Source organism: Musca autumnalis, unplaced genomic scaffold, assembly GCF_047663935.1.
Source record: "Musca autumnalis isolate F117 unplaced genomic scaffold, ASM4766393v1 scaffold_2, whole genome shotgun sequence".
NCBI classification, from domain to species: domain Eukaryota; kingdom Metazoa; phylum Arthropoda; class Insecta; order Diptera; family Muscidae; genus Musca; species Musca autumnalis.
This window is the reverse complement of record NW_027411755.1, coordinates 107504458-107528276: the sequence shown is the minus strand read 5'-3', so window position 1 is coordinate 107528276 and position 23819 is coordinate 107504458. Positions and strand designations below refer to the sequence as shown.

The 23819-nt window shown below is 35.4% G+C and overlaps 4 protein-coding genes across 11 annotated transcripts in view; 1 reads left to right on the top strand and 3 right to left on the bottom strand.

The window, feature by feature from the left end:
* Nucleotides 1-778: 778 nt before the first annotated feature.
* LOC141393006 (uncharacterized) lies at nt 779-5444 on the bottom strand. Its single transcript, XM_073965961.1, has 4 exons — nt 3983-5444; nt 3771-3921; nt 1230-1278; nt 779-1124 (listed from the first exon to the last, which is right to left on the bottom strand). The coding sequence occupies exons 1-4, from the start codon at nt 4110-4112 to the stop codon at nt 963-965; spliced, it is 492 nt and encodes a 163-aa protein (XP_073822062.1). The 5' UTR covers nt 4113-5444; the 3' UTR covers nt 779-962.
* Nucleotides 5445-6774: 1330 nt separating this feature from the next.
* On the bottom strand, nt 6775-9706 carry LOC141393005 (uncharacterized). The gene is made up of 4 exons (XM_073965959.1): nt 8920-9706; nt 8710-8860; nt 7223-7271; nt 6775-7117 (listed from the first exon to the last, which is right to left on the bottom strand). Exons 1-4 carry the CDS (start codon nt 9047-9049, stop codon nt 6956-6958), a joined length of 492 nt encoding a protein of 163 aa, XP_073822060.1. The 5' UTR covers nt 9050-9706; the 3' UTR covers nt 6775-6955.
* Nucleotides 9707-11689: 1983 nt separating this feature from the next.
* LOC141394417 (uncharacterized) overlaps nt 11690-23819 on the bottom strand; it is a 59721-nt gene continuing 47591 nt past the window's right edge. For 7 of the 8 annotated variants that reach the window (XM_073968703.1, XM_073968704.1, XM_073968702.1 and 4 more), the window contains 4 exons: nt 13854-14010; nt 13644-13794; nt 12159-12207; nt 11690-12053 (listed from right to left, as the gene is read on the bottom strand). In XM_073968703.1, the coding sequence (XP_073824804.1) occupies nt 11892-12053; nt 12159-12207; nt 13644-13794; nt 13854-13983 (492 nt within the window). In that variant the 5' untranslated portion in view covers nt 13984-14010 and the 3' untranslated portion in view covers nt 11690-11891. Of the gene's footprint in view, nt 12054-12158; nt 12208-13643; nt 13795-13853; nt 14011-14909; nt 16802-16906; nt 16956-23819 lie in introns of those variants that run through there. The other variant, XR_012410407.1, reaches the window with a different exon arrangement.
* LOC141394415 (uncharacterized) overlaps nt 23004-23819 on the top strand; it is a 29439-nt gene continuing 28623 nt past the window's right edge. Inside the window, exon 1 of the mRNA XM_073968696.1 lies at nt 23004-23329. Coding sequence (XP_073824797.1) covers nt 23319-23329 — 11 coding nt within the window. The 5' untranslated portion in view covers nt 23004-23318. The remainder of the gene's footprint in view (nt 23330-23819) is intronic.

Genomic DNA, 23819 nt, shown 5'->3' with positions numbered 1-23819 from the left:
CTTTAAATTTGTCGGTATAGGTCCACGCCTTCATATAGCCCCATGGAAAGGTACCTCCCGATTTTTCGTATTTTGAAGGTTGTGGTTTCAATATTCCACCAAAATGACTGAAATTTGGTATTTAGTCATCTATGTGATATAAAACTGTTCGCCAGAAATTTGTCTGTACAGGTCCACGCTTTTATATTGCCCCATTTCCGACTAAAATTCGTCGGTATAGGTCCACGTTTCGATATAGCCCCCTCAGAACGGTACCTTCCGATTTTCGTAATACTGAAGATTGTGACGTCAATATCCCACCGAAATGGCTGAAATTCGTTATGTAGTCTTCCAAGAGTTATAAAATATTCCAGAAGAGTATTATGTTGCGTGGCTTATCAAATTCTCAACACTTTTTTTTGCACGTCTACACTCTAGCAGCCACAGATTTCAAAATGAACCCGGAAACGGCTAGTAGCTGGTCTGGAGGTAAAAAGATAATGCCAAGTTCAGGGTTGTATTTGAAATCACCGCCTTTATTTTAGACGGGCGACAAAAAAATACAACTCTGCTTCAGGATGGGGTTAAGTAGTATAGGTACCAAAGAAAAACAAATAAATTTTGAGAAAAATACGAAAAATCTAGGAAAAAAAGGAAAATGCGCGTCCTAGGTCCTATAAAAGCAGCAACATCAAGAAAAAAGCATTCATTTGGATTTTGGTGCGAGAAAAGTAAAGCCCGTTTACACCTGTATTTGAAATAACCTAGATAAAAAAGTACACTTTTATTGTGACGGATATTTTTTATTGAAGATTGGAGAAAACGTTTGTTTTAATGTACATGTTTTGTGTGATAAATCAAAGAAGTAAGTTGAGTGAAAGCCAGTATTATTTTTATGTGGATGTTGACCGGGTTTTTATTTATTTTAAGTTATCGCCAACATCGCAAAAAGACCACGATCGTCGGCCTCCTCAACAAACATCTTAGAGGGGGTCGTCCGAAAATTTTCCTGTGCTACAATTTTTGTCACTGCTGGGAATTTGTTCATGACGGGAACCAATAGTGGGGAATCCCATATAAACCCTGGTGAGAAGATCCCGTAAAAAATCTGGTACGACCACAATATTTGATCCTTGAGACCATAGCTGATGTGGTTAATCGCCAAAACAAAAGAGCCCCAGGAAAGAAAACAAAACACAGACATTAACTTTTATGAAGCCAGGTAAAAAAAGAATGATTAATTTACCCACCTGATTTGTTTGAAATATTATTTTCGTGAACCCAATATAAAAAGAAAAACTGAAAAGAAAAAAAAAAACAAGAAAATTCGTTAGTGAAATGTACTTATAAGGAAACAGGCACCACAATCCTAAATACCAGACTAACCTAAATTTATATATATTCGAGACTTTATTTTATTATCATTTATTTTATTATCTAAGTAATATTAAATTTTTTCGTAGCTAATTTAACTTGTAATTTTTTTTTATTTTGAGGATTACACTGTGATACAAAAGTGGACAAAATTTTTTTGCAGGATTTCTGATGCACAAATTCGGTTTTGTGGGAGTCCATAGAAGACGAAAATACCTTTGGTTTCTTTGGGTCACTTCGGGTTTTGATTTTATAACGGTAAATGTAGTGAAAAATGGACTTTCTTGGATTTTCAAATTTAAACGGACATTACTTCTTTTTCCCACAACCGATTTGAACACAATGTTTTTCATTATAAAGGGGAGAGTAATGCCTTTCGAACAAGCCGTAGATTTTTAAAATCGGTTAACAAATGGCTAAGTAATAGTGGTTTAAGTGTAACAAAAACGCATTAAAAAACAGTAAAATGTTTTTTCTTGTGCTCTAGGCTGCGTAAAGACACCTAACGGTACAATTATTTACTGTTAACAAGTAGGAAATTTAGTTTGCTTTCCAAAATGGGAAAAACCAACGAAATCGGTTGAAAAATAAATGCGTTATGGCATTTTTTGTGTTTCAACTTTTTTCATATTTTCATTTATAAAAGATGGGTATTTATAGCATGTATGATTCTAATTGTGATTATCCTGCTTAACAATTACGTGCAAGGTATCAATGTTTTATAAAGGAAAATATGAAAAAAACCAAAAGGTTGAAACACAAAAAATGCCATAACGCATTCATTTTTCAACGGATTTTGTTGGTTTTTCCCATTTTGGAAAGCCAACTAAATTTCCTACTAGCTAACTGTAAGTAATTGTACTGTTAGGTGTCATTTACGCAGCCTAGAGCACAAGGAAACACATTTTACTGTTTTTTAATGCGTTTTTGTCACACTTAAACCACTATTAATTAGCCATTTGGTAACCAATTTTAGAAATCTATGGCTTGTTCGAAAGGCATTACTCTCCCCTTTATAATGAAAAACAGTGTTTGCAAATCGGTTGTGGAAAAAAGAAGCAATGTCCGTTTAAAGTTGAAAATCCAAGAAAGTCCATTTTTCAGTACATTTACCGTTATAAAATGAAAAACCGAAGCGACCCAAAGAAACCAAAGGTATTTTCGTCTTCTGTGGACTCCCACAAAACCGAATTTATGCATTAGAACCCCTGCAAATTTTCACTGTAGCACAGTGTTATTAACAACCGAAAGTTCCTTATAGTGAGAGTAGGGTTACCCTAATTACTGAGAGTGTTGGTTTTGTTGTTTTGAGTATGTTGATCATCCTGTAGGACAATAAGTGAAAATCCGTATCCCTTCTAAGAGAGCTTCTTTAGGCAGGCGTTAAAGGAAAGTTAATATACCCTATAAAAGCTATTAGAGAATAACTCTGAGTAAGCAGAAGGTTATCCGAGTCAGTGGCTCACAACAACAACATTTAGAATCGGTGTTAATGTTTTAATTTAAAAAAAATGATAACTTTAATATACAATGATTTTTATGTTTGATTTGATGAAGACAAAAATGATTTGCTAGATCATTAATGAGAGAAGGAAATAGGGAGGTATGTTAATGTAAGGTAAGTGTAGGTGGGGTAAGGGGCCCTTAAAAATGAATGATACCCGGAACCAAGGGTCAAGGTTGGGTTGGCAGAGTGGGGGAACAAACCCAGCAAGTTCCCTGGTCACATGTGTGTGTAGTGTTTGTGTTGTATTTGTGTATGTTTCTTTTGTTAAATCCCCCTTTCAATTGTGCATCCCCGTGTGCTTGGTGGTAGGGTTGGAACCGACCCTGGGAAGAGTTGGAAGAGCTATGAAGGCCACCACCAGAGCAGGTTTAGAGGCGGTATGTAACAATATGGCGCCCAAAGAAAAGATAAGGCATAATAGCCAATAATTCGTAGCAAAATAACAACAGCCAACTTCCAAACGCGTATAGAACACTGAAAATCCCAAACGAAATGGTCGTAATGTCAGAAAAAAGTAAAATTTTTGTAATCAGTGCAATAATACCTAAGCACGTAGCAATAACCCATAGAAAAACAATATATAATAAAAGTTTATCGCATCTTCTAATGCGGCTTGTAAATGTTGCAACCATTATTTCACATAGAAATAATGTTAAAAGTGCAATATGTAGTCTTAGGGATTAGAAGATTAGGATATGCGTTCCATATTTCTGTGTCAGGGCAATATCTCTTGTTTCGTATATTGTAACAATGATTGTATTGTTTTTATGACCTGTTTTTTTGTTTACGTTTAATTTTTTTTTTGTTAGTGTGTTTCCAGTCAATAGTTAGAAGTAGCACCCTTTCTTTTAGAAAGTGGGCCTAGGGCGAATATTTCGCGCTGTCACGTACATCGGCAAAACAAACTTACGGTCTCGGCTGCAGAAGATTGCGTAGGAAGGACATCGAGGCGGAAAACTTCCAATCCATATATTCGGGAGCTTCACTCCCCGAAGCCAGCTTCAACTCTTCCTTTACAAACCGGTCCCTCAGACTCTTCCACCTTGTCTGGCACTGTTTTACTATGAAAAAAAAAAACAAAAATAATAGAACAAATTTTAATAAATTTTGGTTTGTCTTTACCTGGTTTACCGACAGCATTTGCCACAGCGTCCCATGCCTTTTCCTTCGAGAATTTATTTCTATATGCCTTTGAGGATTTGTCGTATATGCATGTGTGTTGCTGGACGGCATTTATCAGGGCTTCTTCCATTTTCAATTAAATTATTTGTTATTTTTCCTTAAAAATACAAGCGAAAGGCAGAAAATGAGATGAACAATAACTACAACAATTTCCAATTTACGCCATTTTGATTTGAAACATATGATCACAAAATGTAAACAAACAAATGTCAAAAGTGAACGCGCGTCGTAACGCATGGAGTTAAAAAAATGTTAACTTCCGTGCGTTTCAAATTGCGTTGATCAGTGCAACCATATGGATTTCCATAGTCGATGGTCAGACTAGCAAGGTTTCTTGAAACCAACTTCGTTAAAATTTCTTTTCAAGTTTCGTTAGTGTCCACACACGTTAACGTGAAATTTCAGATTTTTTGTGTCCTCTTTATTTTACCATTCGCGTTTGTTGTGTTTCTCATACCAATAAAAACAAAACAAAACAAACATAAATAAACTAAAAACAGCACAAAATAATTAACATTTATAATTAAATTAATATTAATACATAATTAAATTTTCACTATTTCATTAATTTAATGTTTTTATTAAATCTTTTTATGCTTGCTTTGTTCTTAACGTTTGCTTGAGAAAATAAAAATGAAAGAAAATGGAAGAAAAAATCTTGCAACGAACAACAAGAAGAGGCAACACAACAAACACAGAAAACAATCTACACGGGTTTCACTACTTCATACCCCTCGCCTATAAACTTGACGTCGCCATGTTGACATCGTGCTAGTCTGACCATCGACATATTGTTTAAAATGCCGTGCGTTAACGCGTGACATGAAATAACGCTGACGGACCGTATGTGCCGAGGCCTTAGTGGGTTAATGTGAGAAATATGTCAGGTTTAACTTAAATTGTTTATGCTATTGATATACCACGCTATAATGTGAAGTTGAAATCAAATATTGTGCTAAACCTATCTAATTTGGCAACAATTTCATTTTTATGCCTAAATTCAAGGTTCCTACTCCAATTAACGGCTAGAATATGTTTCTTTTTGTAAATTTTAGAATCATTTTTGATTATTAAATAGAAAACATGTTCCTTTTATGCATAATGTTGATATTTGAGGAGGAAGTATGGTAAATGCCAGTTTTAGTGTCCGTCGATATATGTCCTGTGTCGACATTTTTAGACATTTTGTAAATTATCAAAAATAATATTTTAAAAAGAAAATTATAATCATTTATATATCAAAACGTATAGTCAAGATATGCTAATATTCTTACCAAAAATAACATTTGAAAAAACTTTAATGATGTCGATATGAGAACATTTTGAACAAAAACGTGGCGAAGGCGCCCCATGTTACCATATATTATTGATCAGCATAAAATTCTATGTCGATTTAACCATGTCCGTCTGTCCGTCCGTCTGTCTGTTGAAATCAAGATACAGATCGCAATTTTAAATATAGAGAGTCAATATTTAGCCCAGAAGTTTTTATTACTGGTTGGTATTGAAAATGGGATATATCGGTCCACGTTTTGATATAGCCCCCATAGAACGGTACCTCCCGATTTTCGGTATTTTTAAGGTTTTAGCTTCATTATCCCACCAAAATGACTGAAATTTGGTACGTAGTCTTCTTTAGGGGTATAGAACTTTGTCGGTATCGATCCATGCTTTCATATAGCCCCCATAGAACGGTACCTCCCGATTTTCGGTGTTTTGAAGGTTTTAGCTTCATTATCACAGAGAAATGGCTGAAATGTGCTACTTAGTCTACGTTGGTGGTATAAAACTTTCCCCCAGAACTTCGTCGATATCGGTCCATGCCGTCAGAAAGTCCCCATAGAACGGTACCTCCCGATTTTCGGTATTTTGAACGTTGTGGTCTCAATATTCCACCGAAATGGCTGACATTTGGTATTTAGACTTCGTTGGGGGTACTCAAACTTCCCCTTTAAATTTGTCGGTATAGGTCCACGCCTTCATATAGCCCCATGGAAAGGTACCTCCCGATTTTCTGTATTTTGAAGGTTGTGGCTTCAATATTCCACCAAAATGGCTGAAATTTGGTATTTAGTCTTCTATGTGATATAAAACTGTTCGCCAGAAATTTGTCTGTACAGGTCCACGCTTTTATATTGCCCCATTTCCGACTAAAATTCGTCGGTATAGGTCCACGTTTCGATATAGCCCCCTCAGAACGGTACCTTCCGATTTTCGTAATACTGAAGATTGTGACGTCAATATCCCACCGAAATGGCTGAAATTCGTTATTTAGTCTTCCAAGAGTTATAAAATATTCCAGAAGAGTATTATGTTGCGTGGCTTATCAAATTCTCAACACTTTTTTTTGCACGTCTACACTCTAGCAGCCACAGATTTCAAAATGAACCCGGAAACGGCTAGTAGCTGGTCTGGAGGTAAAAAGATAATGCCAAGTTCAGGGTTGTATTTGAAATCACCGCCTTTATTTTAGACGGGCGACAAAAAAATACAACTCTGCGTCAGGATGGGGTTAAGTAGTATAGGTACCAAAGAAAAACAAATAAATTTTGAGAAAAATATGAAAAATCTAGGAAAAAGAGGGAAAATGCGCGTCCTAGGTCCTATAAAAGAAGCAACATCAAGAAAAAAGCATTCATTTGGATTTTGGTGCGAGAAAAGTAAAGCCCGTTTACACCTGTATTTGAAATAACCTAGATAAAAAAGTACACTTTTATTGTGACGGATATTTTTTTATTGAAGATTGGAGAAAACGTGTGTTTTAATGTGCATGTTTTGTGTGATAAATCAAAGAAGTAAGTTGAGTGAAAGCCAGTATTATTTTTATGTGGATGTTGACCGGGTTTCTATTTATTTTAAGTTATCGCCAACATCGCAAAAAGACCACGATCGTCGGCCTCCTCAACAAACATCTTAGAGGGGGTCGTCAGAAAATTTTCCTGTGCTACAATTTTTGTCACTGCTGGGAATTTGTTCATGACGGGAACCAATAGTGGGGAATCCCATATAAACCCTGGTGAGAAGATCCCGTAAAAAATCTGGTACGACCACAATATTTGATCCTTGAGGCCAGTGCTGATGTGGTTAATCGCCAAAACAAAAGAGCCCCAGGAAAGAAAACAAAACACAGACATTAACTTTTATGAAGCCAGGTAAAAAAAGAATGATTAATTTACCCACCTGATTTGTTTGAAATATTATTTTCGTGAACCCAATATAAAAAGAAAAACTGAAAAGAAAAAAAAAAACAAGAAAATTCGTTAGTGAAATGTACTTATAAGGAAACAGGCACCACAATCCTAAATACCAGACTAACCTAAATTTATATATATTCGAGACTTTATTTTATTTATTTTATTATCATTTATTTTATTATCTAAGTAATATTAAATTTTTTCGTAGCTAATTTAACTTGTAATTTTTTTATTGTGAGGATTATTAACAACCGAAAGTTCCTTATAGTGAGAGTAGGGTTACCCTAATTACTGAGAGTGTTGGTTTTGTTGTTTTGAGGATGTTGATCATCCTGTAGGACAATAAGTGAAAATCCGTATCCCTTCTAAGAGAGCTTCTTTAGGCAGGCGTTAAAGGAAAGTTAATATACCCTATAAAAGCTATTAGGGAATAACTCTGAGTAAGCATAGTAAGTAAGTAAGTAAGAAGGTTACCCGAGTCAGTGGCTCACAACAACAACATTTAGAATCGGTGTTAATGGTCCATAATTTTTGGATATAAGTGTTTATATGTTTTAATTTAAAAAAATGATAACTTTAATAAACAATGATTTTTATGTTTGATTTGATGAAGACAAAAATGATTTGCTAGATCATTAATGAGAGAAGGAAGTAGGGAGGTATGTTAATGTAAGGTAAGTGTAGGTGGGGTAAGGGGCCCTTAAAAATGAATGACACCCGGAACCAAGATCAAGGTTGGGTTGGCAGAGTGGGGGAACAAACCCAGCAAGTTCCATGGTCACATGTGTGTGTAGTGTTTGTGTTGTATTTGTGTATGTTTCTTTTGTTAAATCCCCCTTTCAATTGTGCATCCCCGTGTGCTTGGTGGTAGTGTTGGAACCGACCCTGGGAAGAGTTGGAAGAGCTATGCAGGCCACCACCAGAGCAGGTTTAGAGGCGGTATGTAACAATATGGCGCCCAAAGAAAAGATAAGGCATAATAGCCAATAATTCGTAGCAAAATAACAACAGCCAACTTCCAAACGCGTATAGAACACTGAAAATCCCAAACGAAATGGTCGTAATGTCAGAAAAAAGTAAAATTTTTGTAATCAGTGCAATAATACCTAAGCACGTAGCAATAACCCATAGAAAAACAATATATAATAAACGTTTATCGCATCTTCTAATGCGGCTTGTAAATGTTGCAACCATTATTTCACATAGAAATAATGTTAAAAGTGCAATATGTAGTCTTAGGGATTAGAAGATTAGGATATGCGTTCCATATTTCTGTGTCAGGGCAATATCTCTTGTTTCGTATATTGTAACAATGATTGTACTGTTTTTATGACCTGTTCTTTTGTTTACGTTTAATTTTTTTTTTTGTTAGTGTGTTTCCAGTCAATAGTTAGAAGTAGCACCCTTTCTTTTAGAAAGTGGGCCTAGGGCGAATATTTCGCGCTGTCACGTACATTGGCAAAACAAACTTACGGTCTCGGCTGCAGAAGATTGCGTAGGAAGGACATCGAGGCGGAAAACTTCCAATCCATATATTCGGGAGCTTCACTCCCCGAAGCCAGCTTCAACTCTTCCTTCACAAACCGTTCCCTCAGACTCTTCCACCTTGTCTGGCACTGTTTTACTATGAAAAAAAAACAAAAATAATAGAACAAATTTTAATAGATTTTGGTTTGTCTTTACCTGGTTTACCGACAGCATTTGCCACAGCGTCCCATGCCTTTTCCTTCGAGAATTTATTTCTATATGCCTTTGAGGATTTGTCGTATATGCATGTGTGTTGCTGGACGGCATTTATCAGGGCTTCTTCCATTTTCAATTAAATTATTTGTTATTTTTCCTTAAAAATACAAGCGAAAGGCAGAAAATGAGATGAACAATAACTACAACAATTTCCAATTTACGCCATTTTGATTTGAAACATATGATCACAAAATGTAAACAAACAAATGTCAAAAGTGAACGCGCGTCGTAACGCATGGAGTTAAAAAAATGTTAACTTCCGTGCGTTTCAAATTGCGTTGATCAGTGCAACCATATGGATTTCCATAGTCGATGGTCAGACTAGCAAGGTTTCTTGAAACCAACTTCGTTAAAATTTCTTTTCAAGTTTCGTTAGTGTCCACACACGTTAACGTGAAATTTCAGATTTTTTGTGTCCTCTTTATTTTACCATTCGCGTTTGTTGTGTTTCTCATACCAATAAAAACAAAACAAAACAAACATAAATAAACTAAAAACAGCACAAAATAATTAACATTTATAATTAAATTAATATTAATACATAATTAAATTTTCACTATTTCATTAATTTAATGTTTTTATTAAATCTTTTTATGCTTGCTTTGTTCTTAACGTTTGCTTGAGAAAATAAAAATGAAAGAAAATGGAAGAAAAAATCTTGCAACGAACAACAAGAAGAGGCAACACAACAAACACAGAAAACAATCTACACGGGTTTCACTACTTCATACCCCTCGCCTATAAACTTGACGTCGCCATGTTGACATCGTGCTAGTCTGACCATCGACATATTGTTTAAAATGCCGTGCGTTAACGCGTGCCATGAAATAACGCTGACGGACCGTATGTGCCGAGGCCTTAGTGGGTTAATGTGAGAAATATGTCAGGTTTAACTTAAATTGTTTATGCTATTGATATACCACGCTATAATGTGAAGTTGAAATCAAATATTGTGCTAAACCTATCTAATTTGGCAACAATTTCATTTTTATGCCTAAATTCAAGGTTCCTACTCCAATTAACGGCTAGAATATGTTTCTTTTTGTAAATTTTAGAATCATTTTTGATTATTAAATAGAAAACATGTTCCTTTTATGCATAATGTTGATATTTGAGGAGGAAGTATGGTAAATGCCAGTTTTAGTGTCCGTCGATATATGTCCTGTGTCGACATTTTTAGACATTTTGTAAATTATCAAAAATAATATTTTAAAAAGAAAATTATAATCATTTATATATCAAAACGTATAGTCAAGATATGCTAATATTCTTACCAAAAATAATATTTGAAAAAACTTTAATGATGTCGATATGAGAACATTTTGAACAAAAACGTGGCGAAGGCGCCCCATGTTACCATATATTATTGATCAGCATAAAATTCTATGTCGATTTAACCATGTCCGTCTGTCCGTCCGTCTGTCTGTTGAAATCAAGATACAGATCGCAATTTTAAATATAGAGAGTCAATATTTAGCCCAGAAGTTTTTATTACTGGTTGGTATTGAAAATGGGATATATCGGTCCACGTTTTGATATAGCCCCCATAGAACGGTACCTCCCGATTTTCGGTATTTTTAAGGTTTTAGCTTCATTATCCCACCAAAATGACTGAAATTTGGTACGTAGTCTTCTTTAGGGGTATAGAACTTTGTCGGTATCGATCCATGCTTTCATATAGCCCCCATAGAACGGTACCTCCCGATTTTCGGTGTTTTGAAGGTTTTAGCTTCATTATCACAGAGAAATGGCTGAAATGTGCTACTTAGTCTACGTTGGTGGTATAAAACTTTCCCCCAGAACTTCGTCGATATCGGTCCATGCCGTCAGAAAGTCCCCATAGAACGGTACCTCCCGATTTTCGGTATTTTGAACGTTGTGGTCTCAATATTCCACCGAAATGGCTGACATTTGGTATTTAGACTTCGTTGGGGGTACTCAAACTTCCCCTTTAAATTTGTCGGTATAGGTCCACGCCTTCATATAGCCCCATGGAAAGGTACCTCCCGATTTTCTGTATTTTGAAGGTTGTGGCTTCAATATTCCACCAAAATGGCTGAAATTTGGTATTTAGTCTTCTATGTGATATAAAACTGTTCGCCAGAAATTTGTCTGTACAGGTCCACGCTTTTATATTGCCCCATTTCCGACTAAAATTCGTCGGTATAGGTCCACGTTTCGATATAGCCCCCTCAGAACGGTACCTTCCGATTTTCGTAATACTGAAGATTGTGACGTCAATATCCCACCGAAATGGCTGAAATTCGTTATTTAGTCTTCCAAGAGTTATAAAATATTCCAGAAGAGTATTATGTTGCGTGGCTTATCAAATTCTCAACACTTTTTTTTGCACGTCTACACTCTAGCAGCCACAGATTTCAAAATGAACCCGGAAACGGCTAGTAGCTGGTCTGGAGGTAAAAAGATAATGCCAAGTTCAGGGTTGTATTTGAAATCACCGCCTTTATTTTAGACGGGCGACAAAAAAATACAACTCTGCGTCAGGATGGGGTTAAGTAGTATAGGTACCAAAGAAAAACAAATAAATTTTGAGAAAAATATGAAAAATCTAGGAAAAGAGGGAAAATGCGCGTCCTAGGTCCTATAAAAAAAGCAACATCAAGAAAAAAGCATTCATTTGGATTTTGGTGCGAGAAAAGTAAAGCCCGTTTACACCTGTATTTGAAATAACCTAGATAAAAAAGTACACTTTTATTGTGACGGATATTTTTTTATTGAAGATTGGAGAAAACGTGTGTTTTAATGTACATGTTTTGTGTGATAAATCAAAGAAGTAAGTTGAGTGAAAGCCAGTATTATTTTTATGTGGATGTTGACCGGGTTTCTATTTATTTTAAGTTATCGCCAACATCGCAAAAAGACCACGATCGTCGGCCTCCTCAACAAACATCTTAGAGGGGGTCGTCAGAAAATTTTCCTGTGCTACAATTTTTGTCACTGCTGGGAATTTGTTCATGACGGGAACCAATAGTGGGGAATCCCATATAAACCCTGGTGAGAAGATCCCGTAAAAAATCTGGTACGACCACAATATTTGATCCTTGAGGCCAGTGCTGATGTGGTTAATCGCCAAAACAAAAGAGCCCCAGGAAAGAAAACAAAACACAGACATTAACTTTTATGAAGCCAGGTAAAAAAAGAATGATTAATTTACCCACCTGATTTGTTTGAAATATTATTTTCGTGAACCCAATATAAAAAGAAAAACTGAAAAGAAAAAAAAAACAAGAAAATTCGTTAGTGAAATGTACTTATAAGGAAACAGGCACCACAATCCTAAATACCAGACTAACCTAAATTTATATATATTCGAGACTTTATTTTATTTATTTTATTATCATTTATTTTATTATCTAAGTAATATTAAATTTTTTCGTAGCTAATTTAACTTGTAATTTTTTTATTGTGAGGATTATTAACAACCGAAAGTTCCTTATAGTGAGAGTAGGGTTACCCTAATTACTGAGAGTGTTGGTTTTGTTGTTTTGAGGATGTTGATCATCCTGTAGGACAATAAGTGAAAATCCGTATCCCTTCTAAGAGAGCTTCTTTAGGCAGGCGTTAAAGGAAAGTTAATATACCCTATAAAAGCTATTAGGGAATAACTCTGAGTAAGCATAGTAAGTAAGTAAGTAAGAAGGTTACCCGAGTCAGTGGCTCACAACAACAACATTTAGAATCGGTGTTAATGGTCCATAATTTTTGGATATAAGTGTTTATATGTTTTAATTTAAAAAAATGATAACTTTAATAAACAATGATTTTTATGTTTGATTTGATGAAGACAAAAATGATTTGCTAGATCATTAATGAGAGAAGGAAGTAGGGAGGTATGTTAATGTAAGGTAAGTGTAGGTGGGGTAAGGGGCCCTTAAAAATGAATGACACCCGGAACCAAGATCAAGGTTGGGTTGGCAGAGTGGGGGAACAAACCCAGCAAGTTCCATGGTCACATGTGTGTGTAGTGTTTGTGTTGTATTTGTGTATGTTTCTTTTGTTAAATCCCCCTTTCAATTGTGCATCCCCGTGTGCTTGGTGGTAGTGTTGGAACCGACCCTGGGAAGAGTTGGAAGAGCTATGCAGGCCACCACCAGAGCAGGTTTAGAGGCGGTATGTAACAATATGGCGCCCAAAGAAAAGATAAGGCATAATAGCCAATAATTCGTAGCAAAATAACAACAGCCAACTTCCAAACGCGTATAGAACACTGAAAATCCCAAACGAAATGGTCGTAATGTCAGAAAAAAGTAAAATTTTTGTAATCAGTGCAATAATACCTAAGCACGTAGCAATAACCCATAGAAAAACAATATATAATAAACGTTTATCGCATCTTCTAATGCGGCTTGTAAATGTTGCAACCATTATTTCACATAGAAATAATGTTAAAAGTGCAATATGTAGTCTTAGGGATTAGAAGATTAGGATATGCGTTCCATATTTCTGTGTCAGGGCAATATCTCTTGTTTCGTATATTGTAACAATGATTGTATTGTTTTTATGACCTGTTCTTTTGTTTACGTTTAATTTTTTTTTTGTTAGTGTGTTTCCAGTCAATAGTTAGAAGTAGCACCCTTTCTTTTAGAAAGTGGGCCTAGGGCGAATATTTCGCGCTGTCACGTACATTGGCAAAACAAACTTACGGTCTCGGCTGCAGAAGATTGCGTAGGAAGGACATCGAGGCGGAAAACTTCCAATCCATATATTCGGGAGCTTCACTCCCCGAAGCCAGCTTCAACTCTTCCTTCACAAACCGTTCCCTCAGACTCTTCCACCTTGTCTGGCACTGTTTTACTATGAAAAAAAAACAAAAATAATAGAACAAATTTTAATAGATTTTGGTTTGTCTTTACCTGGTTTACCGACAGCATTTGCCACAGCGTCCCATGCCTTTTCCTTCGAGAATTTATTTCTATATGCCTTTGAGGATTTGTCGTATATGCATGTGTGTTGCTGGACGGCATTTATCAGGGCTTCTTCCATTTTCAATTAAATTATTTGTTATTTTTCCTTAAAAATACAAGCGAAGGGCAGAAAATGAGATGAACAATAACTACAACAATTTCCAATTTACGCCATTTTGATTTGAAACATATGATCACAAAATGTAAACAAACAAATGTCAAAAGTGAACGCGCGTCGTAACGCATGGAGTTAAAAAAATTTTAACTTCCGTGCGTTTCAAATTGCGTTGATCAGTGCAACCATATGGATTTCCATAGTCGATGGTCAGACTAGCAAGGTTTCTTGAAACCAACTTCGTTAAAATTTCTTTTCAAGTTTCGTTAGTGTCCACACACGTTAACGTGAAATTTCAGATTTTTTGTGTCCTCTTTATTTTACCATTCGCGTTTGTTGTGTTTCTCATACCAATAAAAACAAAACAAACATAAATAAACTAAAAACAGCACAAAATAATTAACATTTATAATTAAATTAATATTAATACATAATTAAATTTTCACTATTTCATTAATTTAATGTTTTTATTAAATCTTTTTATGCTTGCTTTGTTCTTAACGTTTGCTTGAGAAAATAAAAATTAAAGAAAATGGAAGAAATGCGTTAACGCGTGACATGAAATAACGCTGACGGACCGTATGTGCCGAGGCCTTAGTGGGTTAATGTGAGAAATATGTCAGGTTTAACTTAAATTGTTTATGCTATTGATATACCACGCTATAATGTGAAGTTGAAATCAAATATTGTGCTAAACCTATCTAATTTGGCAACAATTTCATTTTTATGCCTAAATTCAAGGTTCCTACTCCAATTAACGGCTAGAATATGTTTCTTTTTGTAAATTTTAGAATAATTTTTGATTATTAAATAGAAAACATGTTCCTTTTATGCATAATGTTGATATTTGAGGAGGAAGTATGGTAAATGCCAGTTTTAGTATCCGTCGATATATGTCCTGTGTCGACATTTTTAGACATTTTGTAAATTATCAAAAATAATATTTTAAAAAGAAAATTATAATCATTTATATATCAAAACGTATAGTCAAGATATGCTAATATTCTTACCAAAAATAATATTTGAAAAAACTTTAATGATGTCGATATGAGAACATTTTGAACAAAAACGTGGCGAAGGCGCCCCATGTTACCATATATTATTGATCAGCATAAAATTCTATGTCGATTTAACCATGTCCGTCTGTCCGTCCGTCTGTCTGTTGAAATCAAGATACAGCTCGCAATTTTAAATATAGAGAGTCAATATTTAGCCCAGAAGTTTTTATTACTAGTTGGTATTGAAAATGGGATATATCGGTCCACGTTTTGATATAGCCCCCATAGAACGGTACCTCCCGATTTTCGGTATTTTTAAGGTTTTAGCTTCATTATCCTACCAAAATGACTGAAATTTGGTACGTAGTCTTCTTTAGGGGTATAGAACTTTGTCGGTATCGATCCATGCTTTCATATAGCCCCCATAGAACGGTACCTCCCGATTTTCGGTGTTTTGAAGGTTTTAGCTTCATTATCACAGAGAAATGGCTGAAATGTGCTACTTAGTCTACGTTGGTGGTATAAAACTTTCCCCCAGAACTTCGTCGATATCGGTCCATGCCGTCAGAAAGTCCCCATAGAACGGTACCTTCCGATTTTCGGTATTTTGAACGTTGTGGCCTCAATATTCCACAGAAATGGCTGACATTTGGTATTTAGACTTCGTTGGGGGTACTCAAACTTCCCCTTTAAATTTGTCGGTATAGGTCCACGCCTTCATATAGCCCCATGGAAAGGTACCTCCCGATTTTCCGTATTTTGAAGGTTGTGGCTTCAATATTCCACCAAAATGGCTGAAATTTGGTATTTAGTCTTCTATGTGATATAAAACTGTTCGCCAGAAATTTGTCTGTACAGGTCCACGCTTTTATATTGCCCCATTTCCGACTAAAATTCGTCGGTATAGGTCCACGTTTCGATATAGCCCCCTCAGAACGGTACCTTCCGATTTTCGTAATACTGAAGATTGTGACGTCAATATCCCACCGAAATGGCTGAAATTCGTTATTTAGTCTTCCAAGAGTTATAAAATATTCCAGAAGAGTATTATGTTGCGTGGCTTATCAAATTCTCAACACTTTTTTTTGCACGTCTACACTCTAGCAGCCACAGATTTCAAAATGAACCCGGAAACGGCTAGTAGCTGGTCTGGAGGTAAAAAGATAATGCCAAGTTCAGGGTTGTATTTGAAATCACCGCCTTTATTTTAGACGGGCGACAAAAAAATAGTATAGGTACCAAAGAAAAACAAATAAATTTTGAGAAAAACATGAAAAATCTAGGAAAAGAGGGAAAATGCGCGTCCTAGGTCCTATAAAAGAAGCAACATCAAGAAAAAAGCATTCATTTGGATTTTGGTGCGAGAAAAGTAAAGCCCGTTTACACCTGTATTTGAAATAACCTAGATAAAAAAGTACACTTTTATTGTGACGGATATTTTTTTATTGAAGATTGGAGAAAACGTGTGTTTTAATGTACATGTTTTGTGTGATAAATCAAAGAAGTAAGTTGAGTGAAAGCCAGTATTATTTTTATGTGGATGTTGACCGGGTTTCTATTTATTTTAAGTTATCGCCAACATCGCAAAAAGACCACGATCGTCGGCCTCCTCAACAAACATCTTAGAGGGGGTCGTCAGAAAATTTTCCTGTGCTACAATTTTTGTCACTGCTGGGAATTTGTTCATGACGGGAACCAATAGTGGGGAATCCCATATAAACCCTGGTGAGAAGATCCCGTAAAAAATCTGGTACGACCACAATATTTGATCCTTGAGGCCAGTGCTGATGTGGTTAATCGCCAAAACAAAAGAGCCCCAGGAAAGAAAACAAAACACAGACATTAACTTTTATGAAGCCAGGTAAAAAAAGAATGATTAATTTACCCACCTGATTTGTTTGAAATATTATTTTCGTGAACCCAATATAAAAAGAAAAACTGAAAAGAAAAAAAAAAAAACAAGAAAATTCGTTAGTGAAATGTACTTATAAGGAAACAGGCACCACAATCCTAAATACCAGACTAACCTAAATTTATATATATTCGAGACTTTATTTTATTTATTTTATTATCATTTATTTTATTATCTAAGTAATATTAAATTTTTTCGTAGCTAATTTAACTTGTAATTTTTTTATTGTGAGGATTATTAACAACCGAAAGTTCCTTATAGTGAGAGTAGGGTTACCCTAATTACTGAGAGTGTTGGTTTTGTTGTTTTGAGGATGCTGATCATCCTGTAGGACAATAAGTTAAAATCCGTATCCCTTCTAAGAGAGCTTCTTTAGGCAGGCGTTAAAGGAAAGTTAATATACCCTATAAAAGCTATTAGGGAATAACTCTGAGTAAGCATAGTAAGTAAGTAAGTAAGAAGGTTACCCGAGTCAGTGGCTCACAACAACAACATTTAGAATCGGTGTTAATGGTCCATAATTTTTGGATATAAGTGTTTATATGTTTTAATTTAAAAAAATGATAACTTTAATAAACAATGATTTTTATGTTTGATTTGATGAAGACAAAAATGATTTGCTAGATCATTAATGAGAGAAGGAAGTAGGGAGGTATGTTAATGTAAGGTAAGTGTAGGTGGGGTAAGGGGCCCTTAAAAATGAATGACACCCGGAACCAAGATCAAGGTTGGGTTGGCAGAGTGGGGGAACAAACCCAGCAAGTTCCATGGTCACATGTGTGTGTAGTGTTTGTGTTGTATTTGTGTATGTTTCTTTTGTTAAATCCCCCTTTCAATTGTGCATCCCCGTGTGCTTGGTGGTAGTGTTGGAACCGACCCTGGGAAGAGTTGGAAGAGCTATGCAGGCCACCACCAGAGCAGGTTTAGAGGCGGTATGTAACAATATGGCGCCCAAAGAAAAGATAAGGCATAATAGCCAGTAATTCGTAGCAAAATAACAACAGCCAACTTCCAAACGCGTATAGAACGCTGAAAATCCCAAACGAAATGGTCGTAATGTCAGAAAAAAGTAAAATTTTTGTAATCAGTGCAATAATACCTAAGCACGTAGCAATAACCCATAGAAAAAAAATTTATAATAAACGTTTATCGCATCTTCTAATGCGGCTTGTAAATGTTGCAACCATTATTTCACATAATAATGTTAAAAGTGCAATATGTAGTCTTAGGGATTAGAAGATTAGGATATGCGTTCCATATTTCTGTGTCAGGGCAATATCTGTAACAATGATTGTATTGTTTTTATGACCTGTTTTTTTGTTTACGTTTAAATTTTTTTTTGTTAGTGTGTTTCCAGTCAATAGTTAGAAGGGATAACGTAGGGGAATAAGTGCAATGACTTTTGCGATGGAGGCTTCGCAGAATGCGTTGTACCAAAGTACTCGAACACTAGATCTTTTTTCTGTTAAAATATTAGGAAAATTGCCGTGATGTTGACCCTCTGTATGTTTGTGCTCGTAAATGTTAAGTCCATTAATCAACACACAGTGACAACCTTTGCGCCACTTTTATTTTTTTAGTTAAACTATGATTGGACGAATGTCCGACAATTAAAAGATCCACACACTTTACCTTACAATACAACTGAAAACACTCCCTATAACCTCTCAGTAATAAGATTAAATACCGAAAAGTTTTTGTTGACGAAATATTATTAGAAACTTTATGTTCGTTGTGTTTTATTGAATATTTCTGTACTCTTTTTGCCTTACTATCAGATTTTTTTTATAATTTTGATTCTTACTCTCAATCTACAAATTCTGGCGTTCTGAACTAAATTTGTGAAACCAAACGTTTTCAATTTTTCTTTGGTTATCTAAAGGATAGCTTAAATCCAATCCTTTATGACATTCTGGTGTTGTATTGCTACCAACCACACCCAATGAGCTATTATACGACTGGAAAGAGACGCAGCAAGAGAAATAGGTCGCTAGCCTTTGATATTAGTAGGATTTCGGTACATACCCCCAGACCAAATATTAAGAAAACGCGAGGGGAATATAGAATGGAAGAAGCAGGTATGAATATGGATTCCACAATCAGGGATTTGTCCAGTACAATTAACATGCCTAATCCAAGCACCAGCATGGCTGCCACAGCAGCTATGGATGCTCGGAACCAGGTTCCAAACCAAACAAATCGACCGGTTGAGATAGATCAAATTGTCCGAGATATGGTGAATGAAAGTCTAGACGATGCCAGGTTGAATATAAATTCAGTGGTAGGACAATCTGTTAGTCGAGAAATGGAAAAGGTTTATGATATGATTAACAAATTAAACGAAACAGTGTCCAAACTATCAAACAATGTTCCCAATGTGTCACAGCCGGCTCAGTTACCGCCAGCAGAAAATCCACCGCAAAGACAACCACCGTTAATAAATCCTAACAGTATAAATCTTAATGCAGAAAATCCTCCCTTCGATTAATGGCATCGGGGGAAATCAAGGAATAAGGGTAGAGCGTTTTGGGATAAATTTTTCGGGAAAGCCTAATAGTTTGTCTGTAGAGGACTTTATATATAGGTTGGAATATTTCCAGAAACATTATGGGTTATTGTGGGAAGATATACTAAAAGAATTCCACATTCTATTGTCTGGGCCAGCCAATGAATGGTTCTGGCTACAACAAAAATACAATAGCATCCTAACCTGGGAGTACTTAAAGCACTCGTTATTAGAAAGATTCAAGACAAGAAGGAACTGTTTCGAAGAAATGCGCGACTTATTGGAGAGGAAACAGATGCCCGGTGAATCCATTGATTCCTTTTTCCAAGAGGTGAGCCTAATGAGATCGAGATTAGAAAGGCCTGTTTCCGAAATAGAAATGATATCCCTAGTGAAGAAAAATTTGCGTAAGAATTTATCCAGTATCGTTTATTCATTGAATGTTTACTCACTGGAACAATTGCGCATTGAATGCCTCGAAGTTGAAAGGACATTCTTTCGCAAAGAATCAACAGCACAACAACCAATGATTAACAAACCAATGCGTGTTAACTCCATCCAACTAATGGATGATGAAGATATGGGTAATCTCACCACGTCGGAAGAATGTGAAGGACTGGGAGAAGTGGCAGCGATTAACAACCCAATCACATGTTGGAATTGTCAAAATCCAGGGCATGGTTTTAGAGATTGTCCAGCTACGCAGAGGAATGTGTTCTGTTTTAAGTGTGGAAACCCTAACACCATTACTCCCAAATGTGTAAATTGTATATCGGGAAACTACCGGAAGAGCGTGGTTGCCGCGGGGAACCATCGTTCCTCCGAAACTCCCCAGGTAGCGAACCCGCAAAAAAGTCAGCAACTGAGGATGACGGAAATATAAATTATGCTTCCATCCGCCATTATCTACCACTTACAGATAGACAACAGAATTATGATTTAGTAAGATCCAAAATTTTCAATGAAAACTATAAAGGGGAAAAGAATCAGGAGGAAAATATCCCCAATAAAATAATTAAAAAGAGAGAAAGAATACTCAAATTAAGACAACGACAACAAGACAATAAAAGGTGCAGGAAAAGTATATGCGAGGCAATTTCAAGATGCCAATTAAGAACGGATCCAAGACCATATGTAACGATTAGAATCGAAAATAAAGAAATAAGAGGCCTGTTAGATTCCGGGGCAACGGTCAGCCTTCTCGGGAAGCAGTGTAGAGAGGTAGTTGAGGAGTTAGATGTAGAAATCAGTCCTTATATCTCTAATGTAAATACGGCTTCAGGGCAGAAAAATCGGATATTAGGAAAAATCGAAGTCAATGTAGAATATAAAGAGCAAATTAAACCGATAACTTTATACTTATGTCCCGATTTGGAACAAAATCTCTACTTAGGTGCAGATTTTTGGAGACTATTCAACATAGCTCCAGAAATCTTCACGGCCGAAGAGATTGACATAGAACTCCAAAAGAAAATACATTGTAATTCGTCCAGTGATGATTCAAAAATACATCAACTGACAGAGGATCAAAAGAAAATATTAGATGAAGTTATACAAAAATTCTCTACATTTGAACAACAAGGTTTAGAGGCGGTATGTAACAATTATCAGTATAGGTCCACGTCTTCCTATATCCTCATAAAAGTGTACTTCTTAATTTTCGGTATTTTTTAAGTTTTAGACACATTCTCTTTCCGAAATATAGGAAATTTGGTATTTAGTCTTCTTTGAGTCTAAAAACTTTCCGTCAGAAATTTGGCGGTATAGATCGACGTTTTGAAATAGCCCCCATAGAACGGTGCCCCACATTGTTTTACCGAAATTGCTGAAATTTACAAATTTTTCAAAGAGTATGGGAAAGAAAAATTACAGAAATTGCAAAAACTCTAGCAGAAATGTTAAAATTTCTGTTTAGTGAAATGTGTTAGTTTATCCGTCAGTGTGATAACGTATTAGACGAGTAGTGAATAGTGACTACGTTAGGTTTATTCGTTAGTGTAGTGATAGGCACACAGAAAAAGACTGTGTTAGGCCGATCAATAGTGTTAGTGACTAAGTGGCTACGTTAAGTTTCTAACTAGTGTATATAAGAAACAGAAAAAAGTTAAAATTTGTTTTCTTCAAGCGCACAATGTATTATTTCGTCAAGATGAATTTTGGAGAATTCATTCAACATCAAAATATGTTGGGGGAATATATTGTGTCGCTATATTTAGATATGAGCAAAATTGCTCAAAGAAGTGTTACCAGGGAAACAAGGGAAAGGTTTTTTAAAATTGTTAGTTCCTTCACGGAAGTAAGAAGGGATTTTTTAGACAATGATAGGGAGCTCCGCGATATGGGAACATGTCCATATGAAATACATAGCCTATTCGCCTCAGGTGTGCGGTATGCAATAAAAAGTTTGATTTGCTATATCGTCAAGTTAAAACAGATATGGGTGTAGAGTCAAAGAGGGATTCGTTGGAGTCACGAATTCCTTCTAGATATAAATATATAGCTGAGATGGACAGTTAAGTCCATTGGAACAGTATGAAAAAATATACATACTGCGCCATTCAACATTGAATTACTTGGAAACAAAGATCAGTGGCTCAATTCTTGTTCTATGAAAATTTGAAATGAAAACTTTTATAAAGGAAATAAATATCAAATGAACAATTTTATAAAGAAAATATTTTTCATTTCAAATTTTCATAGAACAAGAATTCAGCACCAGGACAGAGTTTCCGAGTGTAAAATATATGACAGACAGATACGATACTGCATCGATGGAATATTTGAGGGAAGAGGGTGATATCGTTGGGAATTTCAATTTTTTAACAATTTGTTACCGCATCGTGAGAAGTGGGAAAATTTCTAAAGTAACAACTAAAGAGGTGAAAGTAATGAATGAATAAATTAAATAACTTAATGTAATTGATGATATTTTAATTTAATTTTTTGTTATTAACTTCTGTATAAAGTAAATAATCAATTTGTATTATGTTAACATTAAGTACAAATTTAGTATATATTGCCAACTTTAAGTCTCTACAATGTCTGCATGGCGCTGAGGCGTAGATTGTAATATGCGTATTATTATGTACTTATTATATATCTAATTATATTAATATTAAGTACTGAACAGTATTATAAATAAATAACAAAATTGATTATGAAGAAATGAAAGGGAAATGGGTTCCCAAGTTAAATACTAGACAGGCAGATAGTAATTCAATTAGGAAAATTGAAAATGTGACTATTCTTGAATTTAATAAAACAGTAAAGTTTTCAGGTAGTGTAGGGTTCACTCAGAATGTTGGTGGGGACACTGTTGAACTGCGTTCAACAACTTAGGTTAAGAAAATGAATTAATACTTGATTATTACAAATTTGAATTTCCGTTACAAGTTCAATCTGAATTACAATACAACTTTTAACATCTTTGATATGGTAACCTTTTACTCATGAAAATCGAAGAGCTTTCACTCATGAGATAAAAGGCTACCATCGCTCTTAATTAATTCCCTTTGTTCATTTTTTCTGAAGTCTTACAAAATGTCTACGACAAAAGAAACAAAATTGTATTACTTCACTTGTATAAAATCCGCCTTGTCATCAAGAACAAAAACATCAATAAAATATAACCTTTTATTTGTTCACCCGCAACAAATTAATATTAATCTTGCCGCTTTTCATTTGCCTTAGCTGATTACAATTCTGAAGCAGTTGGTCACCGCTAACCTTCAACCGCTACAGTCCATTACAAGACTAGCTACTACAGAATTGTACATGGTCCTATCGAGCCTTCGAAGAACTTGAAGGAAGAAAACTGTTGAATTTGCGAATTGTCCGCCGCTATTTAATTCCCTTTTATTGGACACCAAATTTTATATAAAAAATGGAAAAGAGGTACGTAGATTATATGAAACTGTGAGCAAATAGGGTTATTTTTTGTTTGGGAAAATTGCAGTTTGAATTTAAACGCTAAATTCAAACGCTTGTTTAGAACACTGAAAGCTCGATCGAGTCCAAGTCGTTTTACATAACCGCAAATAAAATCTCTTCAGGAAGAGTATTCTACCCGCATATAGCAAAAAGCAAAAAAAGGTAAAAAAAACATATATTTCTTCACTTTAAGATTACACAACAAACATACGTTGTTGTTGTGTAGGGTTAACTCTTAAAATAATATAACAATTGGTTTTCTTTCGATAGAGTTGCTCTGGGTTTTTTGTTTCCATGCTGTAGGTCGTTCCCCTTTTCTATTGCAACTTTCTCTTTGCCTACTGCTACAAGCAAAGGTTTCAAAGGAAACCAACAACGAAATCTCGAAAAAAAAAACAAAAAAAGAGCATCGACTGAGTGCAATCGAGATCCCATAACCGCCACTATACAAACA